General features: G+C 38.2%; 2 protein-coding genes across 2 annotated transcripts; both read right to left on the bottom strand.

Moving 5' to 3' along the window:
- Positions 1–784: 784 nt before the first annotated feature.
- On the bottom strand, positions 785–2,854 carry LOC130749266 (chlorophyll a-b binding protein CP29.1, chloroplastic-like). The gene is made up of 2 exons (XM_057602593.1): positions 2,256–2,854; positions 785–1,295 (listed from the first exon to the last, which is right to left on the bottom strand). The coding sequence occupies exons 1-2, from the start codon at positions 2,766–2,768 to the stop codon at positions 933–935; spliced, it is 876 nt and encodes a 291-aa protein (XP_057458576.1). The 5' UTR covers positions 2,769–2,854; the 3' UTR covers positions 785–932.
- A 3,602-nt stretch (positions 2,855–6,456) lies between these two features.
- LOC130749264 (probable pyridoxal 5'-phosphate synthase subunit PDX2) lies at positions 6,457–12,078 on the bottom strand. The gene is made up of 8 exons (XM_057602592.1): positions 11,902–12,078; positions 11,704–11,831; positions 10,564–10,651; positions 10,356–10,429; positions 9,548–9,739; positions 7,105–7,202; positions 6,878–7,025; positions 6,457–6,798 (listed from the first exon to the last, which is right to left on the bottom strand). Exons 1-7 carry the CDS (start codon positions 11,954–11,956, stop codon positions 6,899–6,901), a joined length of 762 nt encoding a protein of 253 aa, XP_057458575.1. The 5' UTR covers positions 11,957–12,078; the 3' UTR covers positions 6,457–6,798; positions 6,878–6,898.
- Positions 12,079–18,726: the final 6,648 nt, after the last annotated feature.

Genomic DNA, 18,726 nt, shown 5'->3' with positions numbered 1-18,726 from the left:
AGGGAAGAGGGAGGGTGGGTTTATGGTGAATCTGGTTTCAATGTTTTTTATGAGTCCAGATATGGAGAGAGGGTTTGTGCCTCGGGTGAATAAGGTTTCATACTTTCATTGACATCTCTTTCAATGGTGGAATTGGTGGTGGTGTCTATCCAATTGGAGAAGCATCATTCAGAGTCCGGCTGTGGAGCTTCAGTTTGTTGTCTTCCAGTCACCGTTGTCTCAATTCTAAACCTAACAAGGGCTTTTTTGTCAATTTAACCATATTAACCAAGAAAATATATTTTATTTTTATTATATAAAAAATTAAAATATTTGAATTACCTGTTGCATCAGGTGAAATCTATGGGTGTAATTTTACACTACTTTTTAAAAGGTGCACATTGGGTGTCACCATTTAGAGATATTATAATCGTCAGAATTATATTTTCACTTCCAAAATTAACAACTCACCGGAAGAGTCCAACCCAATCAAATACGTTACTGCATGACTTTATTTTTATGCATCGGAAAATAAACATAACAGATGGAAGAAAGCTGTTACTGCACAACTTTAAACACACATAACTTCATATTTTTTTTTTTTACTACTTAACTTCATATATTTTTTGAAAGCTTAGTGTTCATATAACAAAATCTTTATATCAATCCAACTGATATTGTTGTCTTTTTTTAAAGTATGATGACATAAATACTTCTTCATAGTGAGCTCAATTATATATCAGTTTTTTTGTCCCAGCTTTTTTCTCTTTGATTTCATGCTTAATTAAAATTTATAGGAGACCACTTACCATGAAGCAGAAAAAATCTGCACCCATTGATATTACTAATTTCACAAGTACTACTACTCCAGCTAAGTTAAAATGTTTACAACCCAAAGCCAAGGGAATTTTACAAGGCACAACATGCATTGAGGTACACGAAAATCATCACTCTCAAGAGGATGAGAAGGTATCAATGATGGTGGTGTGAAGAGGGTCACTCAAATGGGTAGCCCAGTTATCAAGAGGGCCTTTGCCAGTGGCAGCAGCTTGGACAGCAAAGCCAAGGAAAGCAACCATGGCAAGACGAGCATGCTTGATTTCTGCCAATTGAAGGGTGGCCTTCTTCTCAGGGTCCGCGGCCAAGCCGAGAGGGTCGAAGAAGCTGCCACCTGGGTACAGCCTCTTCTCAGGGTCAAGCTCAGCGTTTCTTTGGAACTCAATGTACCCAATCACCAAAACTTCAATCCAAATCAATGCGGTGATTGAGAATGGGAGTGGTAGACCAAGGTATGATGACCCTTCTACAAGCTCCACCTGAAAATCAAACCACAACTCTATAATTATTTAACTAATTAATTAACAAGCTCATCATACTGCAACTAAATTTTTATACAGATATATTACTATGTGAATTCAAACCATCATTAAGTATCATTTTCTAAAGCAAGGCAGTTGTTAATGATTCCAGACACATCATATATAGAAGAGATCTAAGAAATAGATGACATTTCTACTTTTTAAGTTTTAAAATCACACGCAACAACAGTCAATCTTCAACCTTTTTTATTTTTCCTTTCTCTCATGAAAATATGAAAATTAAAAAACAACCTAATACAATTCAGAAAATCATAAAATATGACATGGTGAATCATGGGATGATCACATGAGAGATCTAAGCCATCAAAAATATTTCTTTTATTTTTTTATATGCTTTCAATGGATGAGATCTATTTCATGTGGTCATGTCTTACATGAGAATCCATTCCCAAAATCACCGTGACTAAAAAGTAACTTTCATTAACTTTGTGGCCTTCTACAGTAATTTTAATTTTACCATAATTTTCACCGTGTATTCAAACATGCATTAAATAGTAACACATGGAAGCAATGAGAATCTTCCGGGCGTTCTTTTTTTTTCCTAAACAAACATTAAAAGAAAACTTAAGTAACCTATATAAATTATTCTAATTAAAATTATGAAAATCTGCTTTTCCATATAAAAACGATGAAAAGCAATTTTTACAAAACGCAAAAATAAATAATCGAATTAACTTGTAATCAACCAAGTCCGGTTCAAGTCCGGGCGACGCCATTTACTTCCACATTTTCACCCAATTTTTTTTATATGAGATAAAACTTCATCAATATTAATAATTATTATTATTAGTTTCAAAAATAAAATTTATTATTTCAATATTAATTAATTATTATCTAGAGAAAAAATAGTAATAATATAAACAAAAATAAATATCAATTATATTAACCCAAGCGCACCTTGCCGGCGTCTTGCCAGGTGATTCCGGTGAGCCACTCAACGGTAAGAGCACCAAGCGTGGCGAGCATGGCCCACCTTCCATGAATAAGCTCGCACTCCCTAAACCTCTGCAACCCAAACACCTCACTGTACGGCTGAAACGGCGTCGACTTCACGTCCTCAAACTCCGTCCTCGTTCCGATCACATCTCCGGCCAAATTCTTCGCCAGGTTCTGGTCCAACGAATCCAGATCAAACTGCAAGTACTCCGCCGGCTTCCCAAGCCCAAACGGATCAAACCCGTAGTCACCGACCAAGCTCCCGTCGAGCCACTCTGGCGCCTTCGCTCCGGGGTACCACAGCGGCCGTTCGGTACCTGGACCTGGTCTCGCTACCTTCTTCGGTGCGGCCTTCTTCTTCCCGATCCCGAATCCGAATCTCGCTTGCACACGGCCTAGGCTCGGCTGCGCGTCGCGGAGGCGTGTTCCGATGAAGGATGAGGTGGCGGCGGCGGTTGCGGTGGCGGTTGCCATGGCTTGTCGCTAATGTGCGCCGGGGGTGAGAGTAGAAGTGTGATCAGTTGTAGTGTGTTGAGAGAGTGGTGTGGTGGTGGGAGATATATTTGATGTTGGAAGTGATTGTGTAATATGGATAATCTGCGATTGGGGGTTTGTGGCCGTTGGATTTGGGAGGGTATCCATCTGAGGGTGGAGAGGGATTGGAGCTTATCTTCTGCTTATCTGGTGCTGAGGACGTGGACTCCTTCGTGGACCCGCTGTGGCATTTGAAAGTGATTGGGGCTTTGAGCTTGTGGTTGTGCTTCATTGGTTGGATGCTGATATTGCAGATTTTGAAAAAAAAATTAATTAATTCCCTTTTTTCTGTGATTAATCTCACCAAATTTGGTTGTTATAGTAGTTCACCACTTCGTCAGTTAAATAAATGGTTGGAGATTAGATTCTCAACTTTTGTGCTATGAAAAAAAAAAATTGACTAGCTCCCTGTTGCTAAATATGCTGAGGATACCTTAACCAAGAAAAAAATAATATTTCTTTTTTGGTGAATCCAAGTATCAACGGGTGACAATAATAACTAATCTCCTCGCCACAAATGCTTTCACTGAGGAGTAAACGACTAGCCACAATATGCGCTCGATTCCTCTTGATGATTTCATAGTTAAGGGACGAAGTGAACTAATCATTACGTCACACTCACACCTAGTGGTTTGAGAAAAAAAATATATTACTAATCTCGTGTTGAGTATTGGATAAGGAAAAAGTTAAAGAGAAATAACATACATACACATCTCACTTTTTCTTCCATCTCATTTTCAAACATTTTTCTTGATATCTCTCTGCATTTCGTGTCACATCATAAATCACATTACTCATTTATCTTTTTTTTCTTCTTTCTTCTTTATCTAAAGGGAGGTGGAAATGGATTGTCAACATAATATTATTCAAAGTTAAATAACACCCAAAATTTACTTTTGCTTCATAAGAGATATAATAAAAAAGCAATTACAAGTAGAATTTCTCCGATGATTAATTTTTTTCTAGGATGCGAAATTTATTTAGTATATGTTAAAAGAATATTCATATACATCATCTCATGTTTGAAGTAATATTAAAAAATAGTAATAATATGTGTACCACTAAATATACATCATTTTTCTCTTTATTTTTTTATTTTGATCAAATCGCATAGATATCGCATTAATCACTCATTTCTAATTTATTTTTACTTTTATGTAGCGGTCTGCACTTACTAATTTACACCAAATTTTATTGTTCATGAAAATACACATTTTACGAGGAAATTATGAAGAAGCTTTTGAGATTCATAAAATGAAAGTACTTTTTACTTTTTTTATTACTGACACACTCATATTATTAGGTTATGATCGTACTTCAAAATGCTTGCACAATAGTTTAGTTACATCTCTTAATTCTTAAATATAAGTTTAGAATGTGTAAATGAGTTTTGTTCATGCAAAACACAATGAGATTGACATAGGTCAAAAAGAGGAAGACATAAATCAAGAACCTTGAATTAGATTTGTGAAGATATCTTAATTCGTAAAAATGAGTTTAGAATGTCTAATTGAGTTTTTTTTAATGCCAAATACAATGAGACTGATGTAGGTCAAAGAATGTGTGAAGATGTCTTTTCTCGGTCGCCCCTTCTTTTTAAGGATTTTCATTTACAATGGTCGAATCAAAATCCTCATATACATTGTTTAATTAACGCTATTTGAAGATAAAAAAAAAATCAATGAAACGTTGTATGAATGATTATAAGTTGCTCGGACAATTGGCATTCCCCTATCGGTTGGTAAAAGGCAGCCAACCTTTAAGAGGTATATAGATAGGTTAATATACTCTTATGAGATGACACAACTCTGAAGGCATTGGACTTTTGGAAGCAAAGCATGCCTTGAGTTGATGACATTCGTCTTTAAATTGATCAGTCCATCCTACAATATCAGTCAATCAACTCTTCTAAGGGAACACATGCTCAGAGGCATGGAGCATTTGGAAGTGAAGCATGCCTTGAGTTGATGACCTTAGTCTTAAATTTGGTGAGTTCATCCTTCAAAATAGGTCAAACCTTTTAAGGAGAAACATCCCCCTTTGGATACCCAATCATTTTTGTTTAGAGTTTGTTAAGTGATGACTTTGTACTGGGGATGTTTTCAGCGTCATTCTCGATTTTATTTTCTAATAATATGCAGTTGAATTTCAAAAACATGGGTGAAAAGGTTTGCTTTACAACTCCGACAAATTTGCTCCATTAGAAAGCATGTTTTCCATTTCCCCCATCAACAATGTTAAATCAAACACTCTCCTAAGGTTTCAATAGATATTAAGATATTTCAGACTAAATTAGATGAAATAATCCTATAGCTAAAAGAAGAGGGAGATGATGAAAATTTTGAGTTAAATCATTAAGAGAAATTCAGAAATAAATTATATAATTTTAAGTTTAATACACGATAGAACTGTATGGAACTGTATGATCCATGTAGCTAACCTAACTTAGTGGAAAAAAGCTTTGTTGTTCCAGTTGTACTCACCTTGAGTTCTAAACATTTCAAAATTGTATAACTTGACGAAAAGTTAAAAGATTGAGCTCAAACTTTGATAGAGTAGTACAGCTTCAGTTAAATATCTAATGGATCAAATTAAGATTGCGACTGACATAGCAGAAAGACAATTTTTTTTGTTGATATTATTCAAATTTCAAGTGCTGAATACAAATTGCAGTTTGCACTTGTGGAATGAATTTCTAGTACTCTTGTAATATTGAGTAGTGAGTGCTCCTCTCATAAACTAAAAGCAAAACCATTGTTGGAGATGAACCTAAAAACACAATCCCAACAAGGCTAGCTTATCAGCACACACATTTAACTTCTCCATATGCCTGAAAGAGTTATGCTACGAGCAAGTAGAAATATCAACAATCTCTCCCAACACAGCTGCCAAATGAGAAGAATACCAGAGGCCTCCAACATCCTAACAGCATGCGAGTCACTCTCACAACTGACATATCAATAGCTCAAATCTCAAGCTAAGAGAAGATCATGCTTGATGGCACGCTCCTCTCATAAATGGGCATGTGACTCTTTTAAGAACTATAAAACTAACAATAAGAAGAAAATGTGTCATATGATAAGGAGTGTAGTACACTGTACATACTATTGGAGTGCCTTAAAAAAGTTTCCTATTTATGGTTTACTATACTACCAATAGAACAAAACAAACACAATGCAAGAAGTGCTAGCAGTACTCTCTTAACACTTTATGGCCCCGTTTGGATAAACAGCTTAATTAAGCGCTTATGGTCATAAGCGCTTATGACATAAGCGCTTATTCATAAGCTATTTTTAAAAATTTATTGAAATAAATTAAAAATAAGCTGTGTATAAGCATAAGCTGTTTTTCATAAGCTATCCTGAGTAGCTTATGAAAATAAGCTGAAAATAGCTTATGGCAGACCATAAGCTGTTTGCATAAGCTCTCCCAAACACTGGCATAAGAGCTTATGCTGTCAGATAAGCTCAAATAAGCTCTTCCAAACTGGGCCTATTTCTAACACTCTTTTTAATTGGTTAAAATTTATGTAGGTCCTACCTGATTAAAAGTGACTCATAATTTAGTAGATCCTACATGGGTTATGACCAATACAGAGTGTCAAAGAAAGTGATGCGAGCATTTTCCATGCAAGAATGAATATATTTTAACGCCTTCCAAAGTACAGGCTACAAGTAGATAGAAAACTACACAAAACACCAAAGTCTAAAACACATTATCTTTTATAAAAATACTATTAAGCTTTCTTCTATGATCTCACAGAAATTATGAGATATTGTTTTCAAAATAAATTATACTAATTAAAAAATCATCCATAATTGTTTTAGTCTTGATGAATGGCTGGTCCTATTGAAAGATAGGAAGGTCATTAAGTGGCCGCTGGTTCACATTCGTACTGGCTTCTGCTGGAACAAGATTACTTGAGGCCTCTTCTCCACTTACATTTGCCATCTTTAAGAAATAACTGTGCCTGTAAAAACAAATCTTTTGAACTTCATATCATACCATATAACTGTAAAATTCAAAAGTCAAAATCAACTTATATATACCACCGAGTATCAGCAGTCAATTCAGGATTGAAAGATAGGAAGGTCATTAAGTGGCCGCTGGTTCACATTCGTACTGGCTTCTGCTGGAACAAGACTACTTGAGGCCTCTTCTCCACTTACATTTGCCATCTTTAAGAAATAACTGTGCCTGCAAAAACAAATCTTTTGAACTTCATATCATACCATATAACTGTAAAATTCAAAAGTCAAAATCAACTTATATATACCACCGAGTATCAGCAGTCAATTCAGGATGAAAAGCAGTCCCCATGATGTTGCCTTGCCTCACAGCAACTATGACTTTACTTTCTTCCTCAACATTCTCCTGTTATATCCATAATTAATAAGAAACACAATATTTAATGGGGAAATACCCAAGCCATAATTGCAAAGTTGATTAATTTCGAGTGGCAATTGGCAGCTAGTGTTTGTATCAGCTACTTATAGGTGAATTCGGAGCTGTTGGCTATGAGGCACCGGCCTAGTGATGACTAGAGCTAGCCAAGACAATTTTTTCCAAGAATTCTTATTGCACTTCAACCCAAAATTCAATACTATAATCAGCTTGTGCTTGTCCTAGAAACATGTGATTCAGCTACCAGTGTATAAGAGCATCTCCAATGCAAGGTTCTTAGTTCTTATTTTGGAGTTAAGAACTAAGAACTAGGAATTTTACCATTGGAGGTGCTGACATGGACTCCTTAGTTCTTAAAAATAAGAACTCAGTTCTTATATAAGGAGTTTTGCTTTTTGAGTTCATAGCTTAAAATATTAATTATTTCTCTCTTATCCAAATTACTTTATTACTTTATGAATTTTGTTTTATTACTTTATGAAAATAAAAAGTACAAATAATGTGGTTGGTGGGATCAAATGAATAGTGGTAAGAACTAAGAACTCATGGTTGGAGCAAAATTGTTTGAGAGTTGCTTAAACACATGTGGCAATACGAACTCACATGAATAGTGCTAAGAACTAAGAAATAAGAACTAACATTGGAGATGCTCTAAGGGCATTCAATTGTTTAATTATAAAAACAAGGATTATCCTCAACTACCAAAGCCAAAAAAGGCTATGGCCAATTGCCAATCCATGTTAATTAAGACAAACAAACCAAATAATGAAGTATATCAGTAGTTCATTGTGTCTATGAAGATGAATCCAACATATTGGGTTTGGAAACTAAATATCCTGAAGTAACACTACTATGAAATGCTTTCTCAAAAGTAGAGAACTGTTTGAAGGAGAATAAGTAGATAAACAAGAAGGAAACTTCTCAGCAGTTATTCCTTCAATAATAGTCCCCAAACTTATAAAGATTGAAACTTCATATCCTTGTAATAATTTATTTTTAAAAATCAGTGTTGTCAATCCCGGTAGTGGCCAAATCTAAAGCACTATAGCGGGTATAGGACATAGGAGGTTAGCCACTGCTAAATTTTAAATACAATTTACATTACATATATAAATGCTCAAAAGGATAAAACATACTTAAAATTCACGACATCCATAATGGACAATAAGAGTCATAGGCTTCTTAAACAAAACATTCAAATAAATGCCAACAAAAGTCAAGGAAATCAAGAAGTTTAAGCCTCTAAGCCTTAAATTAAACTACCTAAAAACGTTAAAATTTAAATAAAAGTTTCCTAAATACGAATCACCAATCATCCTCTTCTAAACTGCAAAATTACACAGCAACCAGTGCCCCACTACGAGCCGCTACCGCCCTATAGCACACTGTTAAAAACACTGCTATAAGTAATGCCCTTTTTTCTACTCCTTTATTCTTTGAGTTTCTCCATCAGAAATTCATATTTGCATGGATGAGACTATCTAGGACCCCAAGCTATGCCACTGAATTAAAAGAACCTGGAAGCAATATAAGGATGGACACTAAGAGCCAGGTGGGCCAACCTCTGTTAGACTTGGACCATGATAGTTATAGTGTTACAGATGCTACAGTTAGTTACTGCAGTGGCAGAGGCAGGGCATAAATAGAGGGAGAATATGCAAATGAGCGAAGTTAGTTGAGCAGTTAGTTTTTGTTGGCAGAGACCAAAACTCGAATTCCTGGGGAAAGCATTTACGTAATCATTCTTTCTCCTTGTAACTTGGGTTCTTTGATCCAGGGTAAGGGAGATCACATCAATAAAAGTATCAACTTCCCACCTTCCTTTGATCACACCAATACCTATCATGCGTGAATATGTCCCTGAGCCACCCCGCCCTCCACCTCTAATATCAATCCTCAAAATCTCAGTTTCATAAACATAATTGCACACATTAAGTGCCTAGGTATATCTTTATATGTCAATTAGCCAGTGAATAACATTGCAGAAAGAAGTTTCAACATGCACAACTATTTATAATGTTTATCTGATCCTGTCCATTCTCGCCATTTATCATCGTTAACTTCATCAGACATGAACCTTTTAAAATCTAATAGCTCTGGAACTAACCAATAACCATCATTCACAACCTAAAACTAGAGTCAACAAATGACCCACGCTTAAACTAAATTTTACTATGTCAATGGCATATTTACTCTTCAGTGACAAAAAAATAAAACTTTAGTGAGAAAAGTTAGTAAATTACAATCAGTGAATTTTTTGTCTTACATGCATAAAAAGGAAAGCTGGAAGATTTCTACATATGTAAATAACGAACCTTTTTGTCTTCAGTAGGGGAATCAGCAGTGGACAATCTGTTAGAACGTACAGGATAGTCAGCCAGCACTTGAACATCTGGCCCAGCTTCAATAATTGCTGGGGCGCGAATAAAAATTCCACGAAACGTTTCGGGGCCACCTTCCTTGGATGCAAGCTCTGGAACTGAAAGCTCTGTCTCAAAGCTTTGAATCTGAACAAATATATTTGTTGGTTAAATGTGACCAAGAGAATCAAAGTGTAGCAAAAACTTAGTTTCTCAGGCCAAGCTCATCATTCTCCTCCTTAATTTCATGTAGCTTTATGCATTACATATTATTTATATGCATATAAGAACTCCAAGAATCTTATCAGTTAGAATGTCATATAAGAACTCCAATAATCTTATCAGTTACAATGCCAAGAATGCCAAATATGTTGGAACAAAAGAAGTTTGTTTTGGCAAAATAAACTCCGCAAAACCCCTGAATTTTAAGCAGCTATTTTAGATTTTGAACATTAAAGATAATAAGAAACCTGAATCAAGAATGGAGCGGAATGAAAAGCTTAGTAAGTGCTTGATTCTTATCCCTAATGGCAGTGAGTCACTGACTGTCATGCCCGTAACTATCAGTTGGCACTATTATGAAAAGCTCATGTGTCAAATGATGGGCCATTCAGAATGACCGTATACCTTTATTCTCACAAAAAATGGGAGTTAAGCAGATTTTTTCATGTCCATAGCTCCCCATTGTGGTTAAATTAGGCTTCTTGTTCTATTTATGTTTGTTCAACAAAATACAGCTTAAAACGCACAGCACGTCCATTACCTGGCTGCCAAAGAAATTTCTATGCACAGTACAGTCAAGGCCACCAACCAGTTCTTGACCACCAATCTTCTGTCCTGAAATCATGTTTGCCATTTGAGCTTTTTAAACCATTAACAGATGCTTTAAGTGACAAATAAAATAAGATTGAAATACTTGATATTGTCTAAAATTCAACACAGGGCCCTGAAATAGGAGAGAAACAACCCACCTGCAGCTTTATTTGCCAAGAATATTAGCCCTGCACAGGTTCCCCAAACAGGCTTTCCCAATTGCACAAACTCTCGCAAGGCGGGAAACTGATAAATTGAAACATTCAACAAAAATTATCATGCGTGATCACAATCAAAGCAAGAAGTATTACCCTAGTCAGGAGAATAAAATTACAATGTTGGGGGGGAGGGGGGAAGCTCCACAGGAAGGGTCAAAGTAATTATACAAAATTCAGCCCCAGAAACCCACGTCATTCAAAACCAATACCAGACAGACAAAATCAGAAAACTTGTTCCCTTTCCATCATCTGTCCTCTCTGTACCCCTCATGCTGATCCCAACTATAGAAAATAAAAACAAAAGCAAGAAAAGAATCTGCCAAGAGTTCGTAACTTCTTTTATCTATTTTACTCTTTGCACACAACTTAAAAAACACAACAAAGCATAATCAATACAACCAAAGTTATAACGAGCTTTTTTTGCAAAACAAAGTTAATCACTTTATGCAACCACTTTGTAATAGAGGCAACTAATGTCAATGGGATGTCAATCAAAAAGCACAAAAAAATGATAATAATCAAATTAATCCCCTAAAATATAACGTCAATCATATTAGTCACTTTTCGACAAAAATTAGGCGCAAGATCCTAAATAAATGCATGTCTTCAATGCGACAAGTCCACGCGTTACAAATCTTAAACACTAATTTGAATGACAAAATGCACATTTAAGGATTAATCTTAGGTAAACGTACTTTCATGAACTAATACCGGGTTTGGAGACGGTAGCAGAATCGCATAAGAGCAGCAGAATCGCGTATGTGCATAAGCTACTTGAGTAACTTTTCCATTTGATACACGATTCTGCTCTATGGAACACGATGCAAACATCCCCTAAATGAGGTACAAGCACACTATACCATTCCACATAATTGTACCATTTACTTTTACAAAAGTAGACAACACAGCAACATTAACAAAATGGATAATCAAATTACACAAAATAAGGTGTTATCAAATATCAATACCATTACTAACAACATTTCTGATATCCCACTCATCAACATATATCAGTTTAAAAGGATAAACCAAAAGAGAAGAAAAAAAGTAGAAAAGAGTGATGATAGGTAGAGGAGATACCAAGTTGTGGTACTCAGCAAGCTTAGCCATGGCAGTGCTCTCACCACCAGGGATGATGAGGGAATTCACGTTGAGAAGCTGCTCCGGCTTCCGAATCTCTACCCCATTCACTCCTAACTTCCTCAGCGCTGCCACAAACAACAACAAACGTGAGGGAGTGAAAGAGAGATTGAGACAGAAAAACAAAGACAAACATGCCTGCTATGTGTTCGTGGAAAGATCCCTGTAACGCGAGGACTCCAACGACGGCCATGCTGTGACTCTGAAACACAGATAGTGGCTATTGCTGCTGCTGCAAAGTGCAAAGTTTGGTTTATATGTGTATAGCGCAACAAGTTTGGTCCTCTCGTTTTGGTATGCGTGGTGCGTTAGGGTGTGCCCCTTTCTTAGGTTTCCCTGTTGGCGGTAATAATTATTTTTTTTTCATCATATTTTGGGATCAAATCTCCGCTATTGATTATTGAATTGAATTACTGATTTTTTCTAGGAAAAGTCATACAAATACAACACTCTTTCCTCCTCCTCCACTTTATAAAGAGATTCAAAAAATAAAGGTGAGTGTCAGGAATTGAGCCTTGGACCTCCTCCTACCCAACACATATATCCTCAGCTCCTACCACTTGAACTATCATACGAGAACAATGAATAAGAATATATAATTGTTATTTAGATTAAACCTGCTTTTTTTTTCCTAATTTATACGCTCGAATCTAAAATGGTTCTTAAAAAAATTATCTTTTTTTTTTCTTGAAAATTTTTATTTGATGTAATGTAGTCTTTACGACGTTATTAAACATTTTTGAAATATTTTTAACTCAATCACCTTCCTACGTGAAAATCCTAGTTACATACCACGTGTAATTTTCACATCATTTTTATTCATTTAAAATTTGTTAGTCATTCTATTCTCTCTTCTTTCTCTTTCCTCTTCCTCGATCATCCCTTTCTTAGCCACTACCTAACCCCGCAATCACCACCTTACCACCACACAACCTCCACATCCTTCTCCCATCTCACCCAAACCTTCCTCTACCTCCCCCTTCCCCTAGCACCCTCCCTATCTCCCACGCAAAGGTGCTCAAAAAATCCAGCAAGTGAATCAAGACCGGTTGTTCAAGAATAGAGAAATTAAACGAAAGTGATATTACATAATATAGATATAGATAGTGAATAGTAAATCAATTTACTTTTACCTTGGTTACCGAGTTAGTTACTCAGTCATTAGGTTAGTTAATAAGTTGTTAGTTATTCTTAGTTGACTAAGCAGTTAGTTAGTTAGATAGTTAGTTACTACCTTTACTTCAAATACATTCATAAGTTTAAAGGAATTATTATTCAGACCCTCCCCCCACATCTATTCAGACCTAAGGAAATACTAGAATCTCGAAAATACCCCCTTCGAACGCACTCTAGGAGAGCGTGTTTTTCGCACATGTCCAAGGGTGATGTAGACGCACCTTGTACATGCGTTGAGCTTGAACGGACAATCACATTTTTTTGTTCTTGTCCCTTTCCGCTTCAACTCAAGCTTGTACGGTATGTACCTGCCACCCATCTCGCACCCCAATATAGTCAATTGTCTACTTTTATTTCCACGAACCCTTGCTCCCGCAATTAGACATTTTTCTAATGATCACAAAGCCTAATTTCTTTCCTACATTCCGAACTCAATCCAGAAGATCATCCCGAGTAGCAAAAACCTACACACATTCACACATATAGGTATCACATATAAATCCAGCACATTTCACATATACTCATAAGTGAAGGAATATGAAAATACCCTGTCTGTGGTAAAATGCCCAGTGTAGTCTGCGACAATTGGTACATCATCTCCAACATTTACATTGGCTAACTGTCTTTCTTCCGCCTTTTCTTCAGGCACTTTTTTTCAGGCATATCCACTTCATATGATTTAGGGAGACTCATTTTGAAATGAATCAGATACAAAAACAAATGGTAAGTAAATGATGCAACGAGCAAACAACTTACTGTTTCTGTGACAGTCCATAACTGCAAATAATCGCACTATGAACGTACGTCTTCGTACCACTCTTATAGTGCGATGCAAACGATGTTGCAAGGTGCGACAATATAATGATATCAAAAAATCAACAGAATCCCGCAGTTACAAACTGCGTTAGAAATGCGCTTAAAGAGTGCGTCTACAATGCACTTTGCGTTTGTAACGCACTTGAAAAGTGCGACAGATCTGGATCAGGAAATAGTGCAGGTACCTTTACAGACGACAGCAAGAAGTCAGGGAAGGCGACCGGTGATGACGAAGACGATGGTGTTGGCGGACAACGACGACAACAATAGTGGCGTTGGTGGTGGCCGGCGACAAGAGAATGAGAGAGGTATGGAAGTTGAAGAAGAATGTAGTGGGGGGTTTGAAGAAAACAAGATAAAAAAGGTGAGGAGGGAGGGAAGGGTATTTTTTAAAATTTATTTTTTCATTAAGGTCATTTTCGAAAATTCGCACTTTTTTTGGGGTCTGAATAGATGGGGGGAGAAGGGTCTGAATAACAATTCCCTAAGTTTAATATCTTTACTAATACAACCTTAATATGATAAAGCCAACGAAAGTATAAGCGTATTAACTCTTTGAAAGTGTGCAGACCCTCATTATGACAACGACTTCTTAGCTTGAATTGAGATCCAAACTCCTTTGTAAAACCTAGAGTGTCATAACCCCAACGCATAGTAAGTAAAACGTAGTGACGATGGTAAAAACATTTACAATTATGACATTCTAGCACACCCGTGTGGAAGGTATGGAAAAGTCTTCTTAAAAGACATACAACATTCACCTACACTCTTACAATTACTGACATAACCTTTCACAAATTATAATTCTTATCTTGGTAATCACATTTTAACTTTACACTCGAGAATTTCCTTTTTACTCTATCCAACCTATGGGTATCCAAGTCTGCCCCGTAGTGTCCTTACTAACATGACATTTGGGATTAGCCATCATCCCCTTCACTCATATCAGAGAACACTATGCTCTCCACGCGGTACCTTTTCCCTTTAAATTCTACGAAGGATGGCACCTCCTTATCCATAGTCACTTCCCTCCCTTCCTCATTAAAATTCACAGTGATAGAAGTGGCATGAGGGGAAGGATTATAGGTTAAAATCAGAATCTAAACAAAGTTCAACCGTTATTTTCTTTTTGTGATCATGTCCATGCAAACATATTCCCTCACAGAATTCCCCAACTCTATAAAAAAAAAACCCTATGCACCATGCTCCCATTGGAATCTTCTAGATCCTCAACCAAATCAGAAAAACTATATCCCATTGTGGAATCACTGCACTAGTTAATCTTAGCAAACCTCTCCTTGAAAAAACTATCTACTTCCGCTAGAGTAAACTCCTTGTCTTCCCTGGATTTGAACTCCAACACTACCTCCTTGGCCCCTATCGTCCTCATCTTAAAATTTGTAAGCCCATTCGCATATAAATAATCTTGTAAGCATTTGAGAACTACAACATCGTTCAGATGAGCATACAAAAATCTCTCCACCCACGACCTCTCTTCGTCCCTCGATGTAAATATCATGCTTGTGTTTGTGCTACCCTTAACCTCTACTTTCTTCTCCTTCCCGGTATGAACGATCTCCTTAGGTCGTCGTCCTTGATCATCCATATTGCCTCTAACCATCACATTAGTTCCATGATGATTAGAACTTTTTTCCTAATGCGACCCCATGAAATAAATCCTTCTTGACCTTATGGTAAGCCCCATCCGCACATAACCCATTGAAGCTCCTAATTGTTGTCCATGCCTCACAATTTGTCACATAACAGGCGAACCCTTCTTTGAATCTTCTGCCATGCTTTCGTCGTTGCAAAACGAAAACATGGTGTAGACACCTTGCCTTTGAAAATATATCTCAAATCTTTTTTGCAAATACCTAGCTTGTCTTTAAATCCATCAATGAATACTGAAAAAGATTCCTTCTCATTCGACCTGCTTCCCGTCCGTGATCTCGCCTGAAAACACCGGTATTCGCTTCTACTTATGCTTCTCCTCACTCTCCTTGTACCAATAGTCTAGTTACTTAGAGTCGAGTAACATCCATAAGGAAGATGTTGTCTCCCATGAACTGAATCACATCCTCTACTGTCTCTGTGGCCATGTTGTCCTCCATGCTTGCCTTGGAAGTTGCAAGTGGGGTTTGAACACAAGACCTTCATCAAATGTGAAGCAATGTTAACCACTACACCACCTTGTTATTTAATGTTTTGAAACATCTTTTATTATTTATATATTAACTTTATATTGTATTGGACTATTTTATAATGTTTTAATATACACCGAATCAAGCATTCGAACCAATGACCTAGTGGTCAGACCAATGACTCATTGACCCAGTGCCCTGACCGAGCCAATTACCGGGCCAAGTTTAATAACACTGAAACCACCTACCTTCATCATTTTGATAATGACGCAGAGAGATGTGTCGTTGTTGTCAAGCGTCGCGGCTATCCTTATTCCTCACGTGGTGATGAGGCCTTCCTCCAGTTACAACATACATGTAACTGATCTTGTTTGCTTGCATACTTGGTTGAAATCTCCCGCCTTCACCGTTCTATCTGTTGTAATAGGCATTCCTTCGGCTCCTTCATGTCAATCTTGACTCCTCGCATTGTCGGCGTCGTCCTCTGTCTAGTGGCTCAACCCTCCAAGGAAACCAAACTCTAGCAGAGCGCATGAAAGACTCCAAGTACTTTCACCTCTCAAGATAAGGTAAGAAGAGAGAATGAGAGAGAGTGAGAGGAGATAGAGAGAGAGAGAGAGAGAGGAGAGAGAGGGCGATGGAGAAGGAAGCACGTACTACCAACGGCTGGACGGTGGTGGGAAGTCGGAAGGGGAAGGGCAATGAGCGCAGGGAGTGGCGTGAAGAACGTCCCCGTGATTTAACAAATTACTACTTCACAAACTTCCCGGAGAATTACACTGAAAAAGCATTGTGGAGAGTCTTCCAGCAGTATGATAAGGTTTGGGAGGTCTACATTGCACCAAGAAGAGACAAGAAGGGGAACCATTTTGGGTTCGTCAGGTTCATGGAGGTTAAGAATCCGGCAAAACTGGAACATGAGTTGGACTCAATCATCATTGGGAACATGAAGATGCACGTGAACATCCCGAAGTTTGAGAACCGGAAAGCGCACAAGGATGGTACGAACTGAAAGGCCAATAGAAGGGAGACATTTACCAAATATTCCAGAGATCCCAATGTTAATGGGGCGAAGCAGAACCAGTGTAGCTTCAACCAGGGATACCAATCCTTTGCCCAGGTGGTGAAGGGTCAACAGGCTAAGTGCACACCTTTGAAGGGTGATGTGGATGGCGGGGGAGGCGTGCCGGTAACTGAGGTGGTGTGGAGGGGTCCAGTAATTGTGGAGGAATACGAATGGCTGAAGAGAAGTGTGGTGGGGGTGATCAAAGATTTGGAGATGGTTCACAATTTGCAAAATGCTGCCATGATGGAGGGGTTGCATTACATTCAAGCTCGGTATTTGGGACGATCTCGTCTTGCTAACAGGCCCAGAAGGCTTCAATTTGGAGGAGGTGTTGCAAGAGACAGTGTTGGGATCAGATAGTGTCTTCCATGCAATTTATCCTTGGTCTCCTGCAGTTGCACCATGGCACAGAGTAACTTGGATCCGATGCTTGGGCTTCCCGGTGCACATGTGGAACAAAGAATTCTTCAGTGAGGTGGTCTGGCCTCTGGGGGATATCGTCTCTATCGATATGAGGACTTGGAACTTCACATGTCTGGAATTTGCCAGGCTTCAGATCAAAACTGAGTCTAAAGGATGAATTTCTGATTTCAGAAGGATCAATATTAATGGTGTGGTGTACAATATCCATATTTTTGAGGAACTGGGAGGTGCTTCACAAGTGTTACCAAGGGGGGATAATGATATGCATGCAAGCGATGAGGTCTCGTCGGAATACAGTGACAGTACGGAGGCGGTGCATTCGTGGGATTCAGATGGCGGAAACAATGACTTTTTTCCGACTCCGGCAACGACTATTCCGGTGAACGGGGACGGGGACGAAAATTTGAGTGAGGAGGCATTAAATTCTTCCGTTGGTGAATGGAATAGTTTGACCAGTAATGGAATTTGTAATGATGAGGCTATAATTGAGGAATCTTCAATTAGGGAGGTTATCAATCATGTGTTGGCGGTGGGAATTGAAGGGGGAGTGGGACCCATTGTTGAAAAAACTCAAAACCAAAGGAATGGTGGCGTGGAGAAGGCTGGTGGGGACGAGATGGGTCAATTGGGGGTGGTGGAAAATGATAACTTGGTTTTTCCAATTAAATCTTTTGATATGAAGGTGGATCAAAGTCAACTTAGGCCCATAACAATTGAAAATGTACAGCTTTGTTTGAGGCCCACCTTAGAAACCTCTTATGGGCCAAACATGGACGCACAGCTTTGTTTGGTATCACATGGGAATGGCAAAAACACAGAGAGTCATCTGGAACAGAACGAAGAAAGAATTGAAGGTGAATTTGGGGGCGTGACAAGCGACCCAGTGGTGGTGCCTGAATCTTCAGCGGAAACGCAAGTTCCTGAAGCGTTGGAAGCTGCGATGGTGAACAAAGGGAGGGCAGAACCGATGCCTCTACCCATTCAGAACCGCTTTAACGTGCTGCGACGAAAGAAGAAGACCCATATCTCTTCCTCTACGCCGGCACCAGGACCGGTCTCCGCCAGCTCTGGCTCTAACCGCAGGGCTGTGCGGAGTCTTAGCTATTCTGAAAACCAGCCTTCCTCTACAACTGCTGCTTGTTTTGGGAGTAATTTGTCTTGGGTGAAAGGTATGTCTGCGGAGGCTAATTTCTTGTGGGCTATGGGAAAGGAATTGGGGGTTTCATTTGATGGGGAGGAGGAAGATATTGTCAGGCAGTTGAAGGAGTTGGCAGAAAGAGACAGTAAGGGGAAGGGGTGTGCGCATCGTCGTGACCCTGAGATGGAGCACTATGTTAATCA

This window comes from Lotus japonicus, chromosome 3 (genome assembly GCF_012489685.1).
Source record: "Lotus japonicus ecotype B-129 chromosome 3, LjGifu_v1.2".
Classification (NCBI taxonomy): Eukaryota; Viridiplantae; Streptophyta; class Magnoliopsida; order Fabales; family Fabaceae; genus Lotus; species Lotus japonicus.
This window is presented reverse-complemented; position numbering and strand designations above follow the sequence as displayed.